The 16419-nt window shown below is 44.4% G+C and overlaps 2 protein-coding genes across 3 annotated transcripts; one reads left to right on the top strand and one right to left on the bottom strand.

The window, feature by feature from the left end:
• Positions 1-472: 472 nt before the first annotated feature.
• LOC124136965 (N-acetyltransferase 8-like) lies at positions 473-1144 on the top strand. The gene has a single exon (XM_046503048.2). It carries the CDS (start codon positions 473-475, stop codon positions 1142-1144), a length of 672 nt encoding a protein of 223 aa, XP_046359004.2.
• Positions 1145-6179: 5035 nt separating this feature from the next.
• On the bottom strand, positions 6180-15174 carry LOC124136998 (cys-loop ligand-gated ion channel-like). Of its 2 annotated transcripts, none has more exons than XM_046503078.2 (8): positions 15056-15174; positions 13961-14089; positions 10664-10858; positions 10152-10409; positions 9523-9678; positions 8203-8382; positions 7345-7392; positions 6180-6649 (listed from the first exon to the last, which is right to left on the bottom strand). In XM_046503078.2, the coding sequence occupies exons 1-8, from the start codon at positions 15089-15091 to the stop codon at positions 6560-6562; spliced, it is 1092 nt and encodes a 363-aa protein (XP_046359034.1). In that variant the 5' UTR covers positions 15092-15174; the 3' UTR covers positions 6180-6559. The 2 variants fall into 2 exon arrangements, with proteins under 2 accessions (XP_046359034.1, XP_046359035.1); XM_046503079.2 differs by having other exon boundaries at positions 14863-15129.
• Positions 15175-16419: the final 1245 nt, after the last annotated feature.

Here is a 16419-nt window from a genome sequence, read left to right as displayed (position 1 = left end):
AAAACAAATTATAGCAAATGATTCAATTTAGATTTGGTTTTAGAATCTTGTTCAAACAACAAAATGTGCATATTTTCGCCACCTCTTGGCAACGAAAGCCTGCATGTTGGCAACGAAAACCTTCATGTAAATATTGTACAGAGACCATGTATCAAATATTCTGCCTATGTGTATAGTGTATTTTTGTATACGTGTAAGTCACCATCTATAAAGCCTGATGACTCATTAGACATTTACTCATGTATATATTTAAATCTTCCCGTTGATACCAAAATGACCAATCGAGCCAGAAAATATGGAAACCAGTCTACGATGTCACACATGCGCAGTGCGGTTCGCGGGTAACTAAGGTATACTTCCGGCATGTGCTTGCTGGACGAGAAGTGAGCTCTCTACGCATCTGTTTTGATTGTTCAATAGGAAGGACATGAAAAACACCTGTCTCTTCATTTCTTCTGTATTATCCTAACCAATGTCATCAGGTGTGCATATTCGACAATGGACAGAAAAAGACGCTTCAGGCACATGGGAGGTGTTAAAAGAGGCAAGCTTCAGTAATCTTTACCCTTCTTTTAAGATCGCTATTTCTCGACCTGCGTCAATCAAACTCGCTTCTGCTGTTGCCCTTGTTGCGGGAGTTGTTTTACAGTCCTTCCTAGCGGTAACAGTATCTCTTATTATCTATGGGTGTGCCGTGTATGGGTTCAGCTTTATTGGCACACTGTACTACCTGTATGGCCCGACCCATGACGACATGAAAAATGCACGACAGAATTACTTCCGTGACGAAGACGACAATTTTTGGATTGCCGAGGTTAACGGCGAGATTGCAGGAACGGTTGGGATTGTGAAGAAAACGGCTGGTGACGCAGAACGTAAAGTAGCATGGCTGAGACGAATGGCAGTGAAAAGGAACTTCAGACGCTTAGGTATTGCCAAGAAGCTGGTTTCAACGGCGATATCATTTTGTAAACAACGTCACTACGACAAGATAGAGCTGATAACGACGGAGGTTCATCAGCCTGCGAGGAATCTCTACACGAGACTTGGCTTTATAATGGTGGACTATAGACCGTATAAATATCTCCTGGGGTTGATATCGGTGTGGACATATGAGTTTGAATACGAACTGAATGATAACTGAACGCCACAGCAATACTGTATTGATTACACAGACACCATCACCTACATATGGATGCGTTTGTATTGTGTGGACGTACGTTTTTGTTTGAATGATAACATGGCATTGTATTTAATTCAAAACCTTTATTTATCTTTTCATAATGTTTATGTACTATGTATCAATGTGGACGTATGGCTTGTTACTTATCACTGTATGTGCAATCACATTTACAGGGTTGCATGCGATGAGTGAAATATGGGTTAAACTTGAGGCAGGACACGTCCTGGTAATATGTACCTCATTTGTGATTAAAAGAGAGTTTGTGTGAGTGAGTGAGTGTGAAAGAGAGAGAGTATATATGGCAGACGAACGTTGTTGTCAGTTGAGATTAAATCAAACTCAACTTCCTCGATACTGTAATGTTGACATTGCCATGCTGTGTTCATATTGCCTTCCCGTATGTCAATGGTGCTGTCGTATATAAACCATGGCATTATTCAATACATGTACGACATTTGTGTATTTTAGTCAATGAATTTTACAGCCCACTGGTTGTAACCTGTTCATTTTATTGAGGTGCCAGGTCTTAGTTGTCGCCAAAGCAGCTCAATGTCTTCCTGTGATGAATACCATGTACAAAGGGGCCATGCTTTAACACCATGTTGTTTTATTTATCCACACGACCATCAACTACACTGCATGTCATTTTATGTGCAGCAGGTGCTTTTACACACTGTGAGGCTTTAGCACACTTGTTGAGTTCATCTACATGTATTGCATCTGACAAGAGAGAACTGTTTTAACTGTTAAAGTGTGGTTGTTATTGTAAGCGATGTGTATTTTTGTTACCTTCAACTATTTATGTATTGGAAACTACGAGACTGAAGATGTTTGGAAGACTTTGTTGCTATAAAATGAGAAGATGGCTTGATTTCTGGTGTTTGTGTATGTGTTTTTGATATTTTGGGACACGGCACTGGAACCATTCTGCACTGACCTTGCTGATGATGCGCAGTTTAAGATTCACGCCCATTGCGATCCTAAAGTCACTTTGGCTGCCGAGTAGGACTGTTACTTCTACAGATGGACTGCTTGGTGTGTTCAATTGTGGCACGACCGCAAAGACTAGCTCCACACACTGGGGTTTGATCATGATAAGCCATCTTCCCTAGGCAAGAGTATTAACATGACTTTAAAAGTCCAGTTACCACCCTTGCCGAACTTGGATGGAATTCCTGGACTCGATCGTAGCGCCACCAGTTGTTATAAGAGCTATGTCCCTTCTAAGCCTCTCCTGTGGACCAATGAGATTCCACCACTTGCATTTGTTTCGAACAAAACGGTGGCGCCCAGTCAAGACGATCTGATCCATAATCAAGGTCTATATTGTGGTAAACGGGTCTTACATCGCCAAGTGCATCAAATCACGCGAGCACCTTTATTAAAAACATAAAAATGTTTGGGAAATATATGTTGACAACGAGTTGGCGGTGCACATGAATGGCAAATCCTGCCAGCGACCGAAATCTGCGTGACAGTTTACGAACCGGATTTCGATTTCGTTGCGCGAATTTGATTGGACTATGCATATACTCGTTAGTCCAGACAAAATCTAACTCCATAATACCAGCCTAGTTTGGCAAGGGTGGAAACTGGACTTTTACAGTCAGTTAACTCTCTTGCCTCGGGAAGATGATGATAATCAGGATAGATCAGATCTTTCATTGTCACTGCCAACATTATACACATCTGCATATTTGTCAAAACTGCTGCCATTCATTGAGATCACTAAATATTCAACTGACTTTATGGCAAGCTACATGTTTTTTGAAAATATCTCCGTGAATTTTATTATCGCTTATATACGATAACTACGCCATATATCGCAAAGACCAATGAAGAACAAAGGGTGGTTTATTTCAAGATAAAGCATGGTTCTGTCATGACGTCATTTCTCGAGATTCGAACATGCGCTCGCAACTTGAAGACGTGGTATTTTGGACGAGGTTATTTTGAGAGGGGAGTGTCTAGTGAGTTATTGCCCATAGATGTAGCTGGGCAAGGCAGATAAACGCGGTGACCGAACGATCGCATCCAGCGGGAGAGGTATCACAATCGGTATTGGGAGAAAAGGTACAGGTAATCGACGTGAGGATTGTGAGAATATGCGGGAAAAATTCACCTGTGCCTAAATTGGACTTGTCCGACATTGCCGAGATCGGATTCTACTGAGAGAGTCATCAATATTTATATAAGGGTAACTATTTTTAAAGCTTGTACATTTTATCATCATCCTTAAAGAGGCCGTAAACAACGTTGCTATCTCATAAAAGAAATAAGCGACTTGTGGTCGTTGTTTATCGTACAATAAATCACTGCAGGGTGAATAAACCACTCGGGACTGCTCCCAATGCAGTGTTTTATTGGACAAACAACTCCCACTCGTTTATTTCTTAAATACAGCAATATTAATATTTCAGGTGTATCACTAGCGACTTGTAAATAATAATCACAGACAAACCCGTGACCCAAAGTCCAACCAACGATTCTCATTGATCAGCTTTCAAGCTCAGGATGCAGGAGTCCTGTTCTTTCCTTGGATCCCCACGGGGCGAAAATCTATCAAGAGCTTCTGAAGTGACATAACGGTTAAACATTTCTGCAACCATTCAAAAAACGTTCTGCTTGATTTCAGTTTGAAGACATGTCAGTGTCACAGTGCCCTGACCCAAATGTTCGTTTGTTTGTTTGCTGTTTAACGCCCCACTCAGTAATATTCCAGCTATATGACGGCTGTCTGTAAGTAATCGAGTCTGGACCAGACAATCCAGTGATTGACAACATGAACATCGATCCACGCAATTGGGATCGATGACATGCATCAACCAAGTCAGCGAGCCTGACCACCCGATCCCGTTAGTCGCCTCTTACGACAAGCATAGTCGCCTTTTACGGGAAACATCGGTTGCTGAAGACCTATTCTACCCCTGATCTTCACGGGTCTGACCCAAATGTGTATGTATCGCGCAGCGTGGTTACATAATTCAGGCGTGTTTCTCCCATTTACTGCGGAATCTAGTAGCGGTAACCTAACTACATGTGTAGGTACTCGAATCGATAATATTATATATATATACACACAATACTATATTATTGAAGAGAGGATGTCAGTTCAGCAGATCACACTCATTAATCGGTAACCATGGTGATTTAGACAAACAACGAATGTATGTTAACTCGATAATAATACAGTAAAACACAAAACTGTTTCTTGCATAGTATTAAGACAGTGTCGATGTGGATGAGTGATGATTCCTTAACGTACCATCAGCTATTCGCGGCAAGCTTTTGTTGTCGCTTTGTTTGTTGTTTATCGCCGCACTCAACAATATTCCAGCTGTATGACGGCAGTCTGTAAATAATCGAATCTGGACCAGACAATCCAGTGATTGATATCATGAGCATCGATCCATGCAATTGGTATACGATGACATGCATCAACCAAGTCAGCGAGCCTGACCTCGATCCTGTTAGTCGCCTCTTACGACAAGCATAGGCTGCTGAAGACCAATTCTAACCCGGATCTTCACGGGGTTTTGTTGGGAACCCGAAGCTCATAATTAGTGGAGCTACATGGGCATATACCAAGGACATCTTAAATGGAGACGGTACTGTCGCAATGAATGTTTCATCGCCATTCAGTCCCGCTCGGCATACTCCTTTAACTACATAATATTCGCAACTGCGGTTCAGCATGGATTTACATAATACAGTAGTTCGTTTGTTGTTGAACGCCGCACTCGGCAATATTCCAGATATATGATGGCGGTCTGTAAATAATCTGGGCCAGACAATCCTGTGATTGACACCATGAGCATCAATCATCGCAATTTGATTTCGAGGACATGCATCAACCACGACATGGGTCACTGAAGACCTATTCTAAACCGGATGTTCACGGGCAAGCTGCACAATGACCCGGTTATCGACTTAGTGGTGATACTGTATAGGTTCACTATAAACCGTATATGGTATAAACCGGTTTTGATGGAAAACAACACCTTTGTTTTCATGGTTAGTGATAGTTAGGTACACAGTTTGAGATGGAGCAATATTTATGGGGTTCGAGCCGGCGCCGGATTGTGTCAAAGAAACTCTAGTAGGAATGCCCCCTAATGCTAGTCCTGTGGGACGGAGGTGATCAGAGAGATATCAACGTATCTGTGTTTGTTGACCAGTAACTCAACCAATCCCATCTCCCATTAAAACATACTTACTTGTATAATGCGACAAAGTTGGAGCAAGCGACCGGACTTGGTTGATTGCGTATCATCGTTTTCGCTAATGGCTTGTAACGTTGCTCTTATCATTAAGCACTGGTTTGTATGGCTGAATCAATCATGTGAGGGGGGTCTGGAATTGCTGGCGTATAAAACAATGCTTTAAACAAGAGCGTGTACTGACCCTGGGTGAATGACATGATAATCTTTTTTACAGTCCTTCATCACATTGGACTCCGCCCCCCCACCCCACCCCCCCCCCCACCCCCCCATCAAGCCGTGCTCGCTAGTTTCCCCACAGTTCTGCATCACATTGGACTCCCACCCCCATCAAGCCGTGCTCGCTAGTTTCCCCAAAGTCCTTCATCACATTGGACTCCCCCCCCCCCCCCACACACACACATCAAGCCGTGCTCGCTAGTTTCCACACAGTTCTGCATCACATTGGACTCCCACCCCCCACCCCCCATCAAGCCGTGCTCGCTAGTTTCCCCACAGTTCTGCATCACATTGGACTTCATAGTGAGATTCTGCCACCCCAGTTGGTACCAATATCTGGTCTGACACATGGACTATGTGTTATATTACTTTAGATATACGTTATACGTTTATAACACACAGAATGCATAATTGCATAAATAATACATGTGCAAATCAATAAACCGTTGCACCACTCTGCAAGGAAGCAAGGATCAGACAGATCGTTCTGGCGACGTGGTCCAGTTCCGGAACCACGATGTTGACATGGTAACAAAGACAAACTCTTTAATGGGCATAAGATGTCTTTATTTTATTTCATATACTATATTTGTACACCATATCACGGTTTCACAATCTAACAAAAGTCAATTAAAATACAATATCACACAGGCGATACTTTAGCCTATATGAATAATTCAAGTCACGACAGCATCGACGATGGAGATAAGTCACCAAGAGGAAGTTCCCGATTAACTATCCCAGGTCCCATGACTGTGAATGGTCAAGTGTGGGTGAATGTTGTTTTACGAGGAACTGTAGTTTAGAGCATCTATATCGTGGCATCTTGTAAGTACCCGGATCTGGACCAGACACACTAGTAGCTGATCGCGTGAACAACGAACAACGTTGTCGGAGTACAGTGACGTCGATACAGCCCAGAACGCTAACATGTTGTTTATGTGAACGGGTTGATGCTCATGAAATGCTTGTGTTTTCGTTTACGCTTTTGCGGTCGATCCCACGTTGGCATACTTTCCAGTTTTTTCTGTCAAAGACATAACACTTGCATAAAATCAGTTCACGGAAGATTACAAGGCCAAACCAACATCAATAATCAATTCGGCTAATAAAATACCCCAAATGCAACCTAGCAACACATCTGACAAGGGTTGTACAAGCTAGCCCTTACCCCCAACGCACACTGAGGGGATGGAATGGTAATAAACTGCCGGTCGAAAGAACACACGTAAAAATGGGACTTGATCAAAATATTATAAACGCTTTCAAAACGTTACCAGATTGAAAACAGACACCGAAACACTGCAAACTTAAGGTCCAAAACACATGTACAGCTATGATACAGTAAACTACGGTTATAACGAACTCAAAGGGACTACTTATTTTAGTTCGTTATAACCGTAGTTCGTTATAAGCATATATACAGCATAACTACAGCAAATAGTCGGGACCAAAAAGTAATATCGTTTTATCCGTCAGTTCGTTATAAGCGTGTTCGTTTTAACCGTAGTCTACTGTACCTGTATCAAATACATCAAATATCCATTTCCTGTTGGTATCATTTTTAGCCTCCACCAAACAGGGGTGTATACATTTTGCCCTGCTGTTTATATACAATGACGTCACGCTGTGCTGTAATGTCCCCGTTGTATAATTGTATTAACGGATAATCCCCTGATCTCGCAAGTTTAGCCCTAAATACAGAATATACACACGACTGACCTGGTATTCTTCCTCCATACGTTCTTTTTGTCTTTTTTTCAACACGAACTGAAATGGTATTCAAAGGGAGTTTTGTTATTTGATAATTAAAGATAAACAAAATAAATTCCATTGATTTGTTGACAATAACCATGTAAGATGGCTACCACTACCACTCGAGTTTGGTGGAGGTGGGAGCGTGTGTCCCGAAACACCTTGAACAAAATAACTCCTTTCTGCACGAATCACGTGCTGTTACACGTGCGGTACATCTTAGTATTGCACGGATTTAATAATAGTTTTGTTTGTTTGCTGCTAAACGCCGCACTCGTACTGAACAATAAAATATTTCAGCTACATGACGGCGAATATTCGAGTCTGGACCAGACAATCCAGTCATCGATATTGTGAGAAACGTTGTATTGTAGTGAGTAATTATTGTAGGCACATAAAAATAGAAACCAGTAACGTCTTCTCCTTTTATTAAATTGTGGAACTTTTGGGCTTAAATACTATGGCAAACTGACGTGACCTTCACCTTAACTGCTGCAACCTCAAAGGATGTCTCCCGAACACCTGATACGTACATGAGTCGGCCCTTCTATTCCACATAGATACAAATCTGAATTACTCTACGTTGATGTATTTAATTATATACAGTGAAACCCTTTTCATAGGGGGTACACTTCTAAGTGATGTCATACTTCTGTATTATCTGCGTGCAGTCTACTCCATGTCACGTCGTCTAACTCACCTTGGTTAAGAACATCAGCTGCCCGACCAGATAAACGCAAGCAAATATAGAGAGGCTTCCCTGAAATCAGTTGTCCGAATATTGGGTCCCCAGGTTGTTACTCTACATGATGTCATCCAACTCACCTTTGTCCACACGATGGTCAGAAAGGTCAGCTGCCCGAACAGATACACAACAACGAAGGTGATGAAAGCGTAGTAGTCCATGAGGCCAGCGGTGGCGTCGTCACTTTTATACAACGCTACGACAGCGTGCCAACCGCAGACCAGGAACAGGAACGACATCGACAAAAGGATGTAACGGTCCTGGGACAGAATTGAACGTTATGTGATTACAATACAATTGGAGTAGAAATCACAAACATTGACGTCACTTCGGTCTGAGGCATTTATTACAGTGATTGATGGGCCAGACATATTTTAAAAGTAATTTACCAAAATGTATGACCCTCTCGAAGCCTTTATCTATCGTCATCGTAACCCTCCAAAAGGTTCACCTACCCTAAAAACGCTGTCATGATTTTGTTAAGACATTTCCCCGATTTTCTCGACTACCTACTTGAGTTTGAGTGAGTGAGTGAGTTGAGTTCCTTTCCGCTTTGAACAGAGGTACAGTTATATCACGGCGTGTCACCTTATAGTGGGAGCATAGCCCGAAGTGAGGCAGGTCTCAGACATTTAACGCTTTGGTGAAACCCACGAGCACGGACGAGGACCCACGAGTGCTGACAAACCTAGAAACATAATCGGGTCGAACCTGGATTCGAACCCACAATCATAGATCTCTGGCGTGCCCAACGGACGCAACTCTGCTCGTGTCTCCTCCTTGACTATTGATCATACCCATCAACTAAACTTTAAAATGCCAATATATTGCGGGACGCCTTGTGAATGTCTTCTCTCAAGAATTAAGTGAAGAGTTCAGCTTTACGGTCTTAAAAATTACAAGGACCAGCTGAAATCAAGCGATTAAACTTCCAAACTTGTTTACCAGTAAGCGCTGAAATATGCCACTTACACTACTGACTGAGACATCATCATGACTGTATCAATATTATTGTGGCATTGGCCTCTATTAGGTGAACACAGTTTGGTGATGACCGTTGCCTTATCCGAAACGAGACAACGAGAGTGTCATTCATTGAATCATTGTTGTTCACTTGAATAAACTGTTACTAGAATTGCCTTTGTCGGGTATTGTATCAAATCTACTCCTACTGATTGATTCATACTATGCCAAAGACTTGAATCAGCGTTTTGAATCACGTACACAGACGCCAAAATTTACCTTCCAGATACGTCAGAATGAACTGTTTTTTTTTCTATTGTCAATAACTGTGTATATGTGCTTCAAGCTATTGCTTTCAAATACTCTAAACAACTGAAACAGTACTCGCACGCAGGTTCTGAACAGAACAGTGAACAGAGACGCCATGTTCCACCTACCAGATACGTCAGATAGGAGAGCTTGGGTACTGACTGCGAGGCCACGAACTTGAAGGTCACCATGGTGAGGATCAAGGTGAAGGACAGCTGAAGACGCCTCTGGGGCAGTTCGCGGTCAACGGAGAAGGCGGCAAATGACAGAGAACTTATCATAGCCTGGAAATGGGGCACGTGTAATGTAAAACAATGTCGGTAGTTCATATATTAATGACAATGATGCCATGAAAAATGGAACTTGCTTGCCAAAACGACTGATGAAAGATCCTCTTAGGGTCCACGTCACTGCTGATGAGGATGCACCCACTGACATGAGCTGACCGACTGATTAAATGATTATAACTTATAACAGAATCTATTTCGACGTAGTGTCCTCTGACCAAAGTAAAATGTTGAAAGTATAGGTGTAATGGTTCTACAGAAAAGCTAAATTGCTTTTACTGACTCACCCTGAGAAACACACGTGTCATTTCAGAACATGTACAGTTACTCATAATTGAAACCAAAGAATCGTTTTGGCGGACTTCTATGGGTTTACCCTAGGCATCGGGTTACTTGGTGTTCATGTGCTTGAAATAGCCTTGTCTTTGGGGTAATCGTGTATAGATGTCGAGAAATATCTCTATGCTTACAATGACCAACATGATGTTCCACGTGAAGTAGCCGACCCTCCTGACTGCGCAGCACCGGAAGACGAAGCCAGGACGCTTGTACTTGACGCTGCTGTATTCATTTGGCGTGAGACGCTGCTCGCCCACCACGAAGTCGTACAACCCCCACTCCTGCTGATCAACAAAGCTGTCCACGTTGACGTGGCTGATGGACGAGGTGAACTCCATAAGCTCCACATCAGTCGGCGGGGATTCGCTGGTGATGAGGATGGAGAGATCCTGTGGAGAGAACGAGGACTGTTGACTGACAGACAAGATGAGACTTTATATAATTTTCACCGTTATTTAGCCTTTACGCCCAAAGGAATCTTTTTCGAAACTGGTTATTAATCGGCGTTGCGTTGCCGCAAGAGGTTCTACCATTTTAATATACACAAATAGTAGACTTAGTTCATCTGTTTTTGGGCAACTCTGATTTTTTCTCTCGTTGAAAATGCATGTATCGGAAATCCACAGGACTCTCTCAGACCTACTTGGATGTCAAAGGGAAAGTCCTGCAGTTCCAGCTTCTCGAAGAACATGCCCTTGATGCGGCGTCTCTCCATCACATACGTCTCCCCTCCCGCCTCCGTCTGCAACTCCCGCCACGTCGTCTGCTTTAACTCCCCGATGTTGTTCTGGATGTTGAGCTTGGGGTCGAAGTACGACTCCCAGTTGATTTTCTTGGTCTGCCAACAATGGAAATTATGTCTAATACCCCCCTCCACAATACTACTTCTCCTTCTCTGTACGATATAGTGCTGATCAATGGGTAAACACGTTGATTTGTGGATAGAAAGGCACTGACAAATGTATCTTTCCAATCTAGTGCCAGTGAGGGGCGCGGACAGAGCACGAGCTGACAAATGACGATCAGGTTGTTCCAATGTATTACCTCCTCATGTCCCGACATAGAGGAGCATATTTTTCATTGGCTGAGAGGTAGATGTCTGCCGAGTACTAACCTCCTTTGTGGTGCTGTCTCGTGCAGGTTCCCTCCATCTGGCTGAGAGGTAGATGTCTGCCGAGTACTAACCTCCTTGTTGGTGCTGTCTCGTGCAGGTTCCCGCCATCTGGCTGAGAGGAAGATGTCTGCCGAGTACTAACCTTTTGTTGTTTCTGTCTCGTGCAGGTTCCCTCCATCTGGTTAAGAGGAAGATGTCTGCCGAGTACTAACCTTTTGTTGTTTCTGTCTCGTGCAGGTTCCCTCCATCTGGTTAAGAGGAAGATGTCTGCCGAGTACTAACCTCCTTGTTGGTGCTGTCTGGTGCAGGTTCCCTCCATCTGGCTGAGAGGAAGATGTCTGCCGAGTACTAACCTTTTGTTGTTTCTGTCTCGTGCAGGTTCCCTCCATCTGGTTAAGAGGAAGATGTCTGCCGAGTACTAACCTTTTGTTGTTTCTGTCTCGTGCAGGTTCCCTCCATCTGGTTAAGAGGAAGATGTCTGCCGAGTACTAACCTCCTTGTTGGTGCTGTCTGGTGCAGGTTCCCTCCATCTGGCTGAGAGGAAGATGTCTGCCGAGTACTAACCTTTTGTTGTTTCTGTCTCGTGCAGGTTCCCTCCATCTGGTTAAGAGGAAGATGTCTGCCGAGTACTAACCTTTTGTTGTTTCTGTCTGGTGCAGGTTCCCTCCATCTGGTTGAGAGGAAGATGTCTGCCGAGTACTAACCTCCTTGTTGGTGCTGTCTGGTGCAGGTTCCCTCCATCTGGCTGAGAGGAAGATGTCTGCCGAGTACTAACCTCCTTGTTGGTGCTGTCTCGTGCAGGTTCCCTCCATTTGGCTGAGAGGAAGATGCCTGCCGAGTACTAACCTCCTTTGTGGTGATGTCTCGTGCAGGTTCCCTCCATCTGGCTGAGAGGAAGATGCCTGTCGAGCACTAACCCCCCGGGTGCTGTCTCGTGCAGGTTCCCTCCATTTGGCTGAGAGGAAGATGCCTGCCGAGTACTAACCTCCTTTGTGGTGATGTCTGGTGCAGGTTCCCTCCATCTGGCTGAGAGGAAGATGTCTGCCGAGTACTAACCTCCTTGTTGGTGCTGTCTCGTGCAGGTTCCCTCCATCTGGCTGAGAGGAAGATGCCTGCCGAGTACTAACCTCCTTTGTGGTGATGTCTCGTGCAGGTTCCCTCCATCTGGTTGAGAGGAAGATGTCTGCCGAGTACTAACCTCCTTGTTGATGCTGTCTCGTGCAGGTTCCCTCCATTTGGCTGAGAGGAAGATGCCTGCCGAGTACTAACCTCCTTTGTGGTGATGTCTCGTGCAGGTTCCCTCCATCTGGTTGAGAGGAAGATGTCTGCCGAGTACTAACCTCCTTGTTGGTGCTGTCTCGTGCAGGTTCCCTCCATCTGGCTGAGAGGAAGATGCCTGTCGAGCACTAACCCCCCGGGTGCTGTCTCGTGCAGGTTCCCTCCATCTGGCTAAGAAGAAGATGTCTGCCGAGTACTAACCTCCTTGTTGGTGATGTCTCGTACAGGTTCCCTCCATCTGGCTGAGAGGAAGATGTCTGCCGAGTACTAACCTCCTTGTTGGTGCTGTCTCGTGCAGGTTCCCTCCATCTGGCTGAGAGGAAGATGCCTGCCGAGTACTAACCTCCTTTGTGGTGATGTCTCGTGCAGGTTCCCTCCATCTGGTTGAGAGGAAGATGTCTGCCGAGTACTAACCTCCTTGTTGGTGCTGTCTCGTGCAGGTTCCCTCCATCTGGCTGAGAGGAAGATGCCTGCCGAGTACTCCTCCTTTGTGGTGATGTCTCGTACAGGTTCCCTCCATCTGGCTGAGAGGAAGATGTCTGCCGAGTACTAACCTCCTTGTTGGTGCTGTCTGGTGCAGGTTCCCGCCATCTGGCTAAGAGGAAGATGTCTGCCGAGTACTAACCTCCTTGTTGGTTCTGTCTGGTGCAGGTTCCCTCCATCTGGCTGAGAGGAAGATGTCTGCCGAGTACTAACCTCCTTGTTGGTGCTGTCTCGTGCAGGTTCCCTCCATCTGGCTGAGAGGAAGATGTCTGCCGAGTACTAACCTCCTTTGTTGGTGATGTCTCGTACAGGTTCCCTCCATCTGGTTGAGAGGAAGATGTCTGCCGAGTACTAACCTCCTTGTTGGTGCTGTCTCGTGCAGGTTCCCTCCATCTGGCTGAGAGGAAGATGCCTGCCGAGTACTCCTCCTTTGTTGGTGATGTCTCGTACAGGTTCCCTCCATCTGGCTGAGAGGAAGATGTCTGCCGAGTACTAACCTCCTTGTTGGTGCTGTCTGGTGCAGGTTCCCTCCATCTGGCTGAGAGGAAGATGTCTGCCGAGTACTAACCTCCTTGTTGGTTCTGTCTCGTGCAGGTTCCCTCCATCTGGCTGAGAGGAAGATGTCTGCCGAGTACTAACCTCCTTGTTGGTGCTGTCTCGTGCAGGTTCCCTCCATCTGGCTGAGAGGAAGATGTCTGCCGAGTACTAACCTCCTTGTTGGTGCTGTCTCGTGCAGGTTCCCTCCATCTGGCTGAGAGGAAGAAGTCTGCCGAGTACTAACCTCCTTTGTTGGTGATGTCTCGTACAGGTTCCCTCCATCTGGCTGAGAGGAAGATGTCTGCCGAGTACTAACCTCCTTGTTGGTGCTGTCTGGTGCAGGTTCCCTCCATCTGGCTAAGAGGAAGATGCCTGCCGAGTACTCCTCCTTTGTTGGTGATGTCTCGTACAGGTTCCCCCCATCTGGCTGAGAGGAAGATGTCTGCCGAGTACTAACCTCCTTGTTGGTGCTGTCTCGTGCAGGTTCCCTCCATCTGGCTGAGAGGAAGATGTCTGCCGAGTACTAACCTCCTTGTTGGTTCTGTCTAGTGCAGGTTCCCGCCATCTGGCTGAGAGGAAGATGTCTGCCGAGTACTCCTCCTTGATGGTGTCGATGTTGCTGATCTTCAGAAACACGATCTTCAACGAGACATGCCTCTGTGGTGGAAGACATAAATGTATGTACAGTGGCATCTGTATAAACTGGTCTTGTGTGAGAACAAACGTTTTGTCAGTTGAAGACAGATCCGGATGGGGGAGATTTACGTGAAAGTCTTTGGAAATCTTAGATAAAACACGGGTCCAATCATCCTGACCAATGCCTTTTCAAAAACAAAAGCCTTATGCATAACCACAGACACGGTTTCGTAGCGACATAGGGACACTAAATAATTGCCTACTTGTATTTTAGATAGAATTTAATTTTAATCTGTATTTCGAATTAGTAGCCAATTGTTTAAGAAGTATTTTAAGATTACATATATTTACAGAAACGCAGATATATGAAGCTGGGACATTGGGCTCGATGTGTTTTTGGTTGATAACATATGTGTTTTGAATGTAGGCAGCTTTTTGAAGCCGTAGTTGCTCGAATAGTCTGTCCCTTAGACCACAGAGAATACGGTAAAAAACGACAACTCAAGTCGACAATGATTTGACAAGTCTAGATTTACTTGACTCCTAAATACCATATACATAATAGTTCGTTCTTTGTCCTGGCTGCCAATCTGATTTGATTTACATCAAAGTTTGGTTCATAGAATTGGTCTTCAGCAACCAAGGCTTGTCGTAAGAGACGACTAACAGGATGGACAGTCAGACTCGCTGGTTGCTGCCGCTCTAAACAGCAACAAAGACAACCAAACAAAATGAACAATGTCTCAGCCATTGAAGCTCATCTTTGTACTAGATGACAGTTTAAGTGTACATACCATTCAGCTAGAAGGACCCCAGAACACCTTATAAATACGACGAAACGTGCTTGACACCTAGGTTACCGTTTCAAAAGTACATGTCCGCATTAACATTATTCCGGACTGACGAACCTTAGGTGTTACCAAACATTAATTGGTCGGAAGGCGGAGTGTCTGTGTTAACGAGGTTTCACTGTACCACACTACTCACAATAAAGTCATCAGTCTCATCGCCATCTAACGCCATTTTACCTCAGACGAGGAGGTTTCGTTCAGTGGCTCAGAGGACCGGACACAATACACGACATTCGCTGCCCGCCATTAATCACGTGTCACAACAAGGTCGTTAAGGCGCCAACAAATGATTAGGCTCTGTAAGAGGCTCAGGGAGTAGCTGGAGGTTATGTATCATTGTCAAATAAATCTTTTGTCCATAGTTATTATGCCAGAAATGATCTTATGATATAAGGTCACTGTGTTGCGTATAGCCCATGTTTATATGTTATGATATGGGTGGATGGTTAACCCGCACAGTAAGGAGCTTCCAGGTACGATAATCGTCCCACCTGGACAGAAAGGTAACGCTTTCAAATCTTATTTCTGGGATCCATTTTCTCAGTAAGGTAAAATTCTAGGACTTATTTTGGGTGACGTCTGTCCCACCAATACCAATACTCTCCGAGTAAGGCACCTATTCACCAGCACACTAAGTCAGCGACCTAACCCACTCAGCCACCGGACATTTACCAAATGGAAGCCTGACAACCGGTAGTCTAGATCACGTACTTTGTGTACCCCTCTGTTACTTAAATTGGCACGGCTCCCATGCCCGAAAGCTATGAATAAACAATGCCTTTTAGAAAGGGGAAAGGGGTCAAGAGTAATGTATAGGATAACACTTTCTTAGTAACTTGTCTATTCAATGCCTTTATCGTTTTGACATGTATTTGTATATATTGACATCTACTTATCCTCAACATTCTATATCTTGTAGCCTTGAGCGAAACAAAGTTCAGTTCCGCTCAGACTCTAGTTAAACAACATACCAGGGATTGTAGGGGCCCTATTAATGGCGTGTTTCTGTTTATTCTAAATTGTCAAGCAGTCCTCATATTTGCTTCCCTGGTAGGTTCAATTTATGCAATTATCTGTATGCCTGTGTATGACAATGTTTGCAAATATATATTCAACCGTTGTCACAACTATTTGGATATGTTTACGGGTAAATGACCATGACACATTTCGATCCACGGCGGAAGTGGCACGTCATAGGTCTATACATGAATGACCACGATGTAAACCGTTTTAGACCTTATCACTGGCTAGATCCGTTAACCTGCCTACGACAAACTCATCTACCCTATTTAGCCACTACTGAATGTGTGTTGTATTACATCGATTACATTTCATATGAAAGCCCAAATCAATAAACCGTTGTATCACTCCCCAAGGAATCAAGGGATCAATAAACCGTTGTATCCCTCCCCAAGGAATCAAGGGATCAATAAACCGTTCATCCCTCCCCAAGGAATCAAGGGATCAATAAACCGTTGTATCACTCCCCAAGGAATCAAG

Source organism: Haliotis rufescens, unplaced genomic scaffold (assembly GCF_023055435.1).
Source record: "Haliotis rufescens isolate VD_foot unplaced genomic scaffold, xgHalRufe1.0.p SCAF_1, whole genome shotgun sequence".
Taxonomy (NCBI): domain Eukaryota; kingdom Metazoa; phylum Mollusca; class Gastropoda; order Lepetellida; family Haliotidae; genus Haliotis; species Haliotis rufescens.
This window is presented reverse-complemented; position numbering and strand designations above follow the sequence as displayed.

Coding starts and splice junctions, on each gene's coding strand:
- LOC124136965 (XM_046503048.2), top strand. CDS start 473: ATGTCATCAGGTGTGCATATTCGACAATGGACAGAAAAAGACGCTTCA.
- LOC124136998 (XM_046503078.2), bottom strand. CDS start 15,091: ATGGCGTTAGATGGCGATGAGACTGATGACTTTATT. Junction 8,383..9,522: donor TCTCCTATCTGACGTATCTG/GTAGGTGGAACA, acceptor ATTCTGTCCCAG/GACCGTTACATCCTTTTGTC. Junction 7,393..8,202: donor TGACCATCGTGTGGACAAAG/GTGAGTTGGATG, acceptor ATACCATTTCAG/TTCGTGTTGAAAAAAAGACA.